We start from the raw sequence: 11,866 nt of genomic DNA on the forward strand, positions 1-11,866 counted from the left end.
TTGTGCTGGCACAAATTTGTTAGAGCCACATCATATGCCCGATCAGGGAACTGAACTGTTTTAACAAGTGACACATGGGGTAGACTTAGAAATGGCTGCGTCAGTGCAACTGAAGCAAGAGTGCAATTACAGTGAAGGGAAATAACTTAGGCAAAAGTTGTTGCCAAAACACATCACTAAACCGGCCTATTCTCTCTTGGCCCACGCTATCCCTTGCCATACTACAGAAGAGCTTGAGTGTGTTTATATAGCTGAAGGCTCTCCTGACCCAAACGATGTACATGCCTTTATGAGAGTAGCAGTAAGCACACCAAAGGCTTGCTACCCAAGTGGGACTGCTGCTGGTGTGTAACATTCCCAGCCGACACATTTATGCCAGCAAAACTTCATTATGTTGAGGTGACCTCACAAGTACCCCCCCATTCTGGTTTCCTAAACATATTCAGTAAACAAAACCACTTCCTTTCTACCCAGGTTCCATTTGTCCTGTCACAACCCCCATGAGATGTGATTTGCAGAGCCTTAATGTCTCTCTGCTCTCCCCCCCTTTTTTTTAATTTTCTAAGACTCCCTTATAGATTAAAATGCCAGACATGTCAAGTGCTTTACTGCCACCGAACATCTTCTTACCTACTGTATCATTTGCTGCATTTAAGTCACCACTCATCATATAAACCAGATTACACTAACGATAAACTACAAAATGTTACGTTCATTTCTTCTGGATCCCATGCGTAGGTAAACAGAGAACAGTTTAAAGGTGCTTCAACAGTTTAGCCCTCAAGTGCCATGACTTGTGTTTTCAGAACAGTGTCAAACAGATCCACAAGTGCTGGGTTTGTGTATGATGGTATAGTTACCACCACTGCCATCACCTGCCCATCCTTTTCATAACTCCTTGGGATGCTAACGAAGCTTATCTGCTGGATGTGAATTTAGAAGCTGAGGATACTCAGTTGAAAGGATACCAAGGACTTTTATTTAACCACATCAAATATGCTTGCAAATAGGTAAATAGTCTCAAATCCATCTTCCGGGTAGAAAAACTATAGTACATGTGGTGTTTTTGACTTGCCTAGACATCAGCTGCTGCATTAGAAATAAATTCTGCACTTCCCACCCCTGTCCTCAGTAGGGCCAAGCCCCATCTCCCACAAACCAGGATCTATGCAGAACAACAGAAGAACTGCCTCCCAGCTGGATCTATGCAGAACAACAGAACTGCCTCCCAGCTGGCTGCCAAGGGTGGCGGAGGGGGCCAGGGCCCCGCAGCCCAGGCCCGCAGCGACGCCTGCCGGCACGGGGCTCCCACGGCCCCCATCCCTGCACCGCGGGCGGGACACACACACACACAGACACACAAACCTGCGGGGCAGGGAGCCTTCCCACGTCATTTTATAACAAAGCATGCCTGGGAAGGTGGCGTTGGTGAGGGAAGGATAAACCGTCAGGCTAACCAGCATTTTGGAGCGGCTGCACCAACACGACTGTTTTAACGGCTTGCCTATAGATTTTGTCAAGAATAAATCCTTGCGCTTTAACATCCTCTCTAAATCCAGAACTTCCAAGCACAAATAAAACCGCTTCTGAAGAGAAAGGTCGTAAGATTGCAAGACTGACTGAAATATCGGATACAAACTGCTCACGCCAGAAACAATACTACATGAGTGAACTGATTTCTTAGCATTTGAAGCCCATTTCCTACCAGTATTGCAATTCAAAAATTTACTTTATGAGCCAAACTTTAAAACAGATAAACGGATGGTATGATGTCACAACAGGAGAGAGATCATTTTTAATTTTTCAAGTGTCTCTACAAGAAAATCTGATAAGCAGATCATAAACATAATATTCTCCAGCATACGGTGGTAAAATCTGAGATCTGAGGCACTGAACTGAACACTTTTTAAAAGCCTCTCAAACCAGAGAAGTGGCAGCTGCGCCCGCAGTCGTGCGAGCATGCTGCCCTTACAGCAAAGGGCCCTTACCACCTCACAGGATAACTCCTGGCACTGAGATTACTGATGCTGCTCTAGGATAATGCACCACCACTGCAGATATTTAAGTCCTTGGGAGACAATTCCATTGCTTTTACCGTTGAAAAAAAAAAAAAGTTAAAACCCATCCTAAATTTCCCATTCAGCTTCAGATGATCATCACTCTGTATGTTACTAACCTTCAGCAGCCAGCAAGTGTACTTTATTCTTCTTAATTTCTTAAGGATGTGATTCTCTCTTTTCCCTCACTCAGATACTTTTCCAGAGCAAAAGAAGTAAATACCCTTATTTAACTTATTTTAAAAGAAATACTTACACACATTAATAATTTATATCATACTGATACCTGACATCCCACAGAAGCTCATAGAACAGCATATTTATTTATACTGACCTCATCCATATAAAAATGTTCTTTTTATATAAAGAAACTTCAGCTTTTAAGCCTGGATCATAAGTTCAATGTTTCTCAATTGACAGTTGTAACTGTGCTAACTGGAATACACATTAAAGGAGATTCAATATAAAGCTAAGAAAGGATTGCTATTTTTCTTAAAATAGGTGATGACAGTGTCATAAAACCATTTTCCAGAAACCACTCAGGTTATTTATTTCCATATACAGTACCTGTTGCATTAAGACTTGTTATAACTATTTGTAAAGTTTATCAAAAGACAGTAGTTTCACTCCTTTAATATTGAACACATAACGAACTTGCTATCTAGCAACTTATTCTGTGTTACGTTAATCGAACTTCCTTAAGAATAGAAACAAAAGACTATCCAGGGATGCCAAAGAAGTCTATGTGGCAATACAGAATAACAACAGAATAAGAAAAATTTAAAAGCACACAGATACAAAATGATGTTTAAAAAAAAAAAAATCACTTTCTTTTCCCTTTAGAGGGCTTTGCAAATAAGGCAGGATCGATCTGGTCTCTAGACAGACCTCTCACTGAAAAAAGCCTTGCTGCTCTTTCCTTTAAAGTGCCTCCACATTTCAGTCCTAAAGACATCAATTCCATCTTCAGTTTATCTAAACCCAGGGCTTCCATTTCAGCAGCAGAGTTGAATGCCAGTAGGTCTATTGGTTCCACCTCCTACAAAGAGAAAAACATCCCATCAGACTATTTTTATTTTCTTCCTGATTGGGGGGGGAGGAACAAGTATAGACAGAATGCTTCGTTTTACAGAAGACCTTCAATTAGGATTATCTCAAACTCCTAAATACTTAATAAAGTTGAGCAATGTCTCCATATGTATTATGTTGGATATTCTCATTAGTAGTGGTACTTATGCTATCCAGGCAAAGTATTACTGCATCATGTACAAGCAAACTGAAGCTAGCCAGCAGCCTAATTGTAAAACATGCAAATCCTAGCAGAGATAACACACCCGAGAGCGGGGTGAATGCCCAGGTGAGCTTTGTACCCAGTGTCCAACGGGGCTGCTCGCAGTGCCTCTGCTAGCTAGTTAAAGGCTCGCTCTAACATGCCCAGACAAGCTGCAGATGTGCTTAGGCTTGCAATGTATACAGCCTCAAAGACAGAAGCACTGGTCATTTTAAATGATATAAACACCGCTGAACTTTTAAAATTACTCCATTAGAGTTAATACATTCTACTTGCAACAGAGGAATGCCAAAAAAGTAAAATTAAAAAAGTAAGTGGCAGTATTTAATCCTATTCCTCTGGAGACAAAATAGTTGACACTGTTTTTATCCCCAGGGAAGTTAAGTATTCCCAAGAAAACTGAAGGAAAAACAACAGCCCACCATCTCACCTAGCAGTTCAGTAGCTTAACCTTGGCTTCCAGAGGCATGGCAAAGCTAATAGCCCCTTTTTAGCCAGACGTAGAATATAACCAATATGCCCCCAGCAGTAGCAGGAAGGAGGATGAATAGCTATTTCTAATGCAGTTACACCATAATTATAGAAATAGATATAAAAGCACTCTCTTTTTAGTAAGATTAACAAAAGAACAAGTCTTGAAGTTCACATCTTATCCTGCCACAAGAAAATGGATTAAAATTTAATCTTAAAAGGAAATTAGTGTATTTACAGAATAATCGAGGGTGAAAGGGACCTCTATAGACTGTCTAGTCCAAGCCCAGGGTCTTGTCCACAAAAAAAACATGGACAAAGACTGCATAATTCAAATGCTGGAATTTACTAACACTAAACACTAACACCAAACATTAACACACTAAAAAGGACACAAAAATCTAAGCCCATTTCGTTCAATACTTAAAGCACATACTAGTTTCATGGTACGTACCATGCTGGAGTTATCAAAGGGACTTCAGAGCAAGTAATACCAGCAGTGGGAATGAGACCACTCCATTATGAACTCAGCAAATACAATTAACACTAGCAGAATTAGAACCTTTGTCCTGCTAAGCATAGAAAAAAAGACTGGTTGCCTCATTATTCTCATCCTACTTTAAAAAAAAAAAATCCATCAAGGACTGTTATAAAAATATTTCCACCTGCAATAACAATCTGCCACAGCACTGGTGGAGTTTCCTGTTCTAGGAATAGACAGTCTCGCAAATACTGAGCAAAAGGTAAACAGTGAAGAATGGTAAACATCCTGTTTAAAATTTGCCAGCTCTAATAGTACAGTAGATGACAAAGTTCTAATTTATCAGATGATATCCTTGGTCTTTTTTCTATTTAACTGTATTAAAGTTTCACTTATCAGAATTCACTCAATGGCAGTGGCAACTGATGACAGACTTTCTGCTCAAGCTGAAAGAAGGCAGAAAATCCAAGCAACTCCCTAGCCCAAAAAAAGCACCACATTTTGTTTTACTGCTAGAATAAGCCTAGATTCGTTACACCCAAAAAATTCTAGTAGTAATATTATGCAAGGGGCAATGAAGCACAAGTATTGGCACCTTTTACTGCCTAATATTAGTCAGGCTTTCATCAGTTCAGTGGGAAAAGCTGTATTCTCTCTTGGTTGGAAGACTGATCCAAAGCCTTTTCAGCAAAAGAATCCCAGCCATCCTCCTGTCAATCACCAGAGAAGGAACCTCATGGTCAGCACTGCTCCTGATCTGGCCGAGGGCTGTGACACCAACCCAGATTGCCAGGAGAGATAACAGTATGGCAACAGTACAGACCTGCTTCCACCATGCATACGTCAGACGATCAATTTTAAAACCACTCTTCCACCATCCTTTGCAGTTCAGATGAAGCCCATCATTTATACTAATCCTGCCTCTCTAGTGAAGGAGCTGCTGCTTTCAGACTTTCAATGGTAAATGAAAAAGTGAAGTTTGCACCAGACTATGAGGGTTCTTTGTGAAGCAGACTCAAGTCTTTTCATAATAGAAACTAAGAAAGACTGATCAGCTGATTGGCTTAGGGGACATCTACTTGGAACAACTTCTAATTTAAACATTGACGTCAATTATAAACATCAAGGCCAAATTATGTTATAAATAAGACTAGTCAAATTGGACAGTGTTTGGTAATGTCTCAAAAAGTATTGATAAGTCTTTCATTCTACAAAAGGGTTTTATTTTCCTTTTTTCCCCTCAACAAAGAATTTTGGATCCAGACTGTATCTATTCATGTAAGAGGAGGAAAAAAACAAGCAAAAAAACCTCAAGGGGAAAACATGGATCTCAGGAAAGACAGTACTAGACAGTCAAGGGCAACTGCATCTTAGTGGAAACTCTACACTATTAAAATCTTAATCTTATAAAGTTCTTCCTTGACCCATCCTACTTAGCATCTCTCAAGACAATGCTACCATACTACAATTCAAGTTTCTCCACGGAGACGCTGTCAACCAAGAGCCTTCTTTGGCTGCAGCTTCCATTAACTTGCTACATTCCATTTCCATAAGTCGTACGATGCATCTAAGCTGCTTTTCCTTTTAACCTTGGGATTTTTTGTGCTCTGAATCAAACTCTGGAGATTCTATTAGCTTGTTAGGGAGACGATGATTCTAATTCAAGCACTTACATCTAATACACTGAAGTCATAGGATACAAATCCCCTCCCCTTTTCTGCGATCCACAAAGGGAAAAGTGATTGAGTAAAAGCAGCTGAAGAAAAAGACATATCACATTTTGTGCTGCTTCATACTTACTGTGCTCTGTAACTGGTTCGTTTCCTGTGCCTTAGAAGAAACATTTTCTTGTTCCTCTTCTTTCAGAGCTTGGGTTACCACATTCTTTTCTTGGGCCTCTTCCTTCAAGGGCTTTGTCATTTTACTGTTTTCTTCAGCTGGAATTTCAGTTTGCCCACCTGTGTGTGTCCCTCCTTGCCGATCTCTTCCAGTACCTTCTGGCTGCTCCAGTGGTTTCTCAGTTACACTGGTAGCTGGACTATCCTCTGTCGAATCCACAGAGCTGCTTGAACATTCATTTGAATTTCCAGCATTTTCATTGTATCTGCTGCCTGATGGACAACTTCCGTCAGATGCATGAGGGGAGTCATCTTCACTGTCATCCTCGCAATCCGAACTGTCATGATCATCCAATCCTTCCAATCCCAGCCTGGCACAATGAGTACATTACTAATGAATATTAATCTATTTTCACTTTTTTTTTTTTTTAAATTATTTTTATTATCACACTTCTGTTTCCAAAACTCACTTCAGAGAGCTGCAGTGAACTACTCTAGCAGCTATTTAGGATAGTTTAGTAAATAGAAGAGCTGCTAATACTGAACAGAACCCAATATCCCCCGAAAACAGGTATCTTTTTACAGCATTCCCACTACAGAAATGTGTGCTACCTATTGCTACTCCAAACAGCACTGGAATCATTAATCACCCCTCTTTCATGTTACATTAGGTGAAAAATGCCAGGAAGATTTTTTTTTTTTTAAAGTTAATTGTGAATTTACTTCATTAATGAAAAAAAGGACAATGGAAAGTAGCAGAATATAACCTTACTAGAAGGAGAGGAAAAAAAAAAGGGGGGTGCCTACTTTTGCAAATAAAGTTTGCCTGCTCCAGCTGGGACAGAATTAGATAAATACAGCAACATTTACTTTCAGTTGTCCGATTTAATCGGTTCAATTTAATTTTACTATTTAAGTCTACACCTCAGATAAGATCTTGCTTACTTGTACGTACCTAACCTGTCATCCTGTTCAGGGCTTAATACTTGAGTATTAAGTACAGAGTCATAATGCTTACCAAAAACATCTTCTTTTTCGAGATTTTGTTCCACTCTTTCCAGATTCACCTGGACGCTTCCGACTATCGCCACTTTCTGGTGACACTATTTTGCTTGAAGTGGCCTGCAATCCTTCAAAATAAAGTTAAAAGTCTACATCATCAGTACACAATTCACATACATTGTAAATTCTACTTATCTTTAAATTTCAGATGCAATTTAAAACACCAACTGAAAATAATCACTATTAGTGCACATTTATGTAGACTCAAAGCTTCTGAATAAACTCAGTAGCAGCAAAACCTTTCCCACACTGCTTTACTAAGGCACAGAGTCAATTAACATTGGATTCCTGAACTGAACTCTCAGGTTCTACATCCCATTCAGCCTCAAGTTTCACTATCAAGCTGCCAGCAAGGGAACAATCCATGGATAAACAAAATAACTGCAAAGAACAGTAAGTGAAAAAAGGTATTTGTAGTTGGATTCAATTTCTAGTTTTTATGTAAGGCCTGTTTATACATTATCATTTCACTGAAAATTATTATGTAATTCTTACAGCTGAACTAGCAACACTACCTTCACAGAATTTTGCTTTTATTGTGAGATGACACTGTAGCACAGCAAGATGAAGCATCTCTGTGAAGTATCCATGTTAAGCTGTTCAATGTAATTTAAGAGAAGCAGTAGCCAAAAAGGAAAAACTAATTCCAACAAATTTTACTGGAATTTAAAATTTCATTCAATTAAGAGAGTTATTGACAGCAAATTTTGTTTTGTTTTTTAATTTTCATACTGGAGTGAGGTTTTTAGGGGTTTTTAGTTTGCTTTATTTTTTGAGGAGAGAAAGTGAGATTAAACTGCAATACCTTTAAGAACGGAATCTTCTAGTCGCTCAGCCATTTCGTGACACTGCTGCTGGTAGTCCGGATTTGTGAAAAAGTGCTTTGGCTCCGCAAGTTTCCGCTGCAGCCTTTCCAAGCGCCTTTGCTCTTTTTCTGCTTCCCGTTCTGCTTGCTGCTTCACCCATTCAGCCATCCTGCAAACGACAGAACCATGAAAATGAGAGCGTTTCCAACATTTAATGTAATATCAGTTTGTTGCTTTGCAATTACTGAATGCTTCTACCACCTGCTAGGATGGGAGACAATGGAAAAAGACTACTAACAGCACCCAGGGGAATTACTGCAGGAATATTCTGCTACAGAGAAGAGAGTAAAGTTTATTTTGGAAGACAGGAACACCAGTAAGGTCACATATCCCCAATATCATGGTCCTGCAGCTTCAGAGAGAACTGTGCGGATTCCAGATGAGAAATCTAAGAGGTGCAGAACAGTCTCTCAAAGCAGGCTGCAGTACAATCACCTCTATTTTGCAGTAATGTAATTACAATCAGAAGAATCTTGTTGGCTTCCAGTCTATCTATGCTTAAGATTTCACTTTTGCTCTTTTTAGTATTCAAAACAAAATTTCACTGCTACAACAGCCTGTCATTTGAACTTTTTTATTAACAGTGAACTACATGATCAGTTTATCTTATAATTCTAGCTTCTAAGAAAATGCCTTACGCTTTTTCATGATTGACGTCTCGAAGTCTCCTTCCACTGAGATCTCGGCAAGCCTCTCTATTTGTTGTCTTTTCAATCTGAGCACCAAGTGCTCGCAGCATAGAGCCAAACCCTGAGAAAAATGTAACCAAGAATTAGCTAAACAGAAACAAATGGAGATGAGCTAGTACACAACAAAATAATTATATATGGAAAAAGAATACAGTGAATTCAACACTTTCCTCTTCCTCAATGCAACTGAAATAAAGGATAAGTTGAAAGTTGCAACATGTTGCAGAATTGTCATTGGTTAAAATGCTAAGTGAAAAAAGGTATCCAGTGTTCACCACTCATATTGGTTTTGTGCTCCTGATATCACACCAAATGGACTCCAGATTTACTAGAACCTGTGCAGCACTTCTAACATTAAAGCCTATTTCTGGACTCCCCCAGCAAAATGGTTTGAAACCTTTTTCATCTCAGGATAACATTTGGAATCCTTTCTAATTTAGCCAGGATATACCTCCCCTTTAAGCCCCTTTAGCCCCCACCAATCTTAAATCCCCTTTTAAAAAATCTAACAAAAAATTAGGAGATAGCCTTAGCAGCTTCATCAAGATGATCATGATGTACAATGTTATGCTGGAGAGTCCCCCAAAACAGATTTCTATACGCTCCTCAGCCACTAATTACTCATCGGCAAGGCTGATTTCTCTCAATCAGTCTCACCTTATGTTGTCTCCAGTTCGAGAAAGACACTTGTTTAACTACCTCAAAGAAACACAATGTGGATTAATACTAATATAATCCTTCAAGCAATTTGAAAGTGCCAAGCACTTGTTTTTTTTTACTAGAAGCTGAACAAATCTATACTTTTTAGTGCCCCAAAAGTACCTTTAAGGACTGTTACAAACCAATCCAGACGACTTACTGTATCATAAGGCAGAAAAAGCAAGGAGAATTTCTGTAGCACGTGAAACGTGCTATTGAATTTTACATTCTGAAGAATGCGGACATATCTGCTACAACTAGCCAGGCATGCTCCCAAAAATCAACAGCAATGTATTCACTAAGGTCATGGGTGCTGAATTAGGTCTGATAATAAAATGCTCAGTTCTCTTCTAAGCCGGCACGATCTGTAATCCCTTGAGATCAGGTCTCAATAGTTTTGACCTGTGTGTTTGCCTGTTTTTATCACACTTTTAAGTTATAAAGTCAAAACAAAAAGAACACTTTAGAAATCAGACAAAATTGTTAAAGAACAATTTTAAACTAACCCCAATGGCACATCAGTAACACAGAGTGAATCACAGAACACATATCCTGTGTCATGCCAGGATAACTGAAGCTGATGAACAGGTGAGGAAGAAGCATCCTATACTGTGAACTTATACCATATGTGCCACTTTTAGGGCACTTAAGAAACCCACAATAGCTCATAAGCTATAGCAACAGTATTTATTTCCAGTTCTGTCTAAAACTATGAAGAAGGCAAAGTAAGCTGAGCTGCAGCCTGATGCAAGACTGCATAATTGTTCAGCATTTTCAACTCATTTTCAACTCAATAGCTGGAAAATTCTGAGAACCGGATTCAAAAAGCAAACTCCAATTACGCTCAAATACCCTGCTAAACCTGCTTCACCCATCATGTTCCATTTCAGGGAATGCCCATATTGTTGGTGGCTACATCGTTTTGCATGATTACTACATATCTTCTGTAACACAGTTAAAATATTTTGTCAATATAAGGAGTCTGGTTTAGATTGAATTCTTTAGTTCTTAGGCTACTGGGATCTTGGCATTTAAATATTTTTCCAAATAAGAGAAGACAAAATCAATTACGTCTTATCACACATTCAAATCACAGACTACCTGTACTTGGCACATTTGTCCTAAGTGACCACGAATGAAACTTAAGAGTCTAAGAAGCCAGGTGCTTTTAAACACAATTTCAACTCTGAAGTCACTTTGATGAACGTTACAGATTTCTACGAATAGAGCTAAGCTGACCAGGGGTGCAAAGAAGAGCTATGGCAGCAAAGCTGTCAGCTGAACTGCAGCTTCCCTGGTAAATTCTCAGCTTTGCACACAGATCTTGGTTTCAGCTCACAGACATTATATCAGTCATCCACCTTAAAAGAGATGTGCTAACAGATTAAGACGGCTGCTGTCAGTATAGACTACGGCATAATAAAAGCTTTTTAACCCAAGAATCTAATCAATAAGAAGCAGTTAAGCAACAAACCTCCTTTTCCACCACAAAGTCTTGGTTCAAGACTATAAACGGCTCCATTCTGCAGTAGATCTTCATCATTAACCAGTCGCCCGTTACATTTCACATACAAACTTTCTTCAGGAATATTCTAAAAACAAAATTGAATCATATGATCAATTGAAAATGAAACATTCTGACAAAGTAAATCATTACGCAGTAATGTTTCCTTCCTTCCTACAGGAACAGAAGGGAAGCAAAAAGCAGATGATCTTAAAAGCATAAACATTCTCTACAGTGCTTGTTTAAATGCCTGTTTACTGAAGAATTAAACGCAGTCTAAATCAGCTTGTAAATATGAATGGGGAAAAGCCACGCTATGGGAAAATTTACACTGTGTTCAAACACTCCGTATTGAAAAAACCGAACAAACAAACCCCACGTTTTTTGGGCTGTAAAGAATTTAAGACTGATAGCTTCCATATGTATATATATAATATATATATAAAAGAGGCTATAGGACTCTCTCACAGCAAACCCTCCTGCCCAGCTAAGCCACAACAACGAGAAGAAGCGTGCCCACACTCGCGACGCGCGACAGCCCGTCAGTCGCCTCGCCACCACGCCGATGCCAGAGAGGCAGTCCTCACAGCGAGCGGGGAAGGGGCGAGGGCAGGCCTGCGGCCTGCGAGCCGCCGCCGCCGGCACCGGGAGGGCTCCCGAGGCCTGAGGGGACGCCACATCCCCACAACCGCCACCGGTTCCCCCCTCGCCTCCCTTTCACTCACCAGCGCCCGAGCGCGATCGCGGCGGAGGCCCCACACCGAGCCGCCGCCGGGGGGCAGCGGCAAGGGCCGCGCCCGTGAGGCCAACGGATCCCGCACCAGCAGCGCCATTCCGCCCCGGCGCCGCCAACAGCCGCCGCGCCTGCGCTTGTGACGACAGCGGCGCGCGGTCAGGTGACGCGGGGG

The 11,866-nt window shown here is 40.3% G+C and overlaps 1 protein-coding gene across 1 annotated transcript; it reads right to left on the reverse strand.

Annotated features, from left to right (window-relative positions):
* Nucleotides 1-1,008: 1,008 nt before the first annotated feature.
* On the reverse strand, nt 1,009-11,846 carry SDE2 (SDE2 telomere maintenance homolog). Its single transcript, XM_072857038.1, has 7 exons — nt 11,684-11,846; nt 10,929-11,046; nt 8,705-8,816; nt 8,006-8,175; nt 7,157-7,268; nt 6,101-6,509; nt 1,009-3,096 (listed from the first exon to the last, which is right to left on the reverse strand). The coding sequence occupies exons 1-7, from the start codon at nt 11,789-11,791 to the stop codon at nt 2,881-2,883; spliced, it is 1,245 nt and encodes a 414-aa protein (XP_072713139.1). The 5' UTR covers nt 11,792-11,846; the 3' UTR covers nt 1,009-2,880.
* Nucleotides 11,847-11,866: the final 20 nt, after the last annotated feature.

Source organism: Ciconia boyciana, chromosome 3, assembly GCF_034638445.1.
Source record: "Ciconia boyciana chromosome 3, ASM3463844v1, whole genome shotgun sequence".
NCBI lineage: Eukaryota > Metazoa > Chordata > Aves > Ciconiiformes > Ciconiidae > Ciconia > Ciconia boyciana.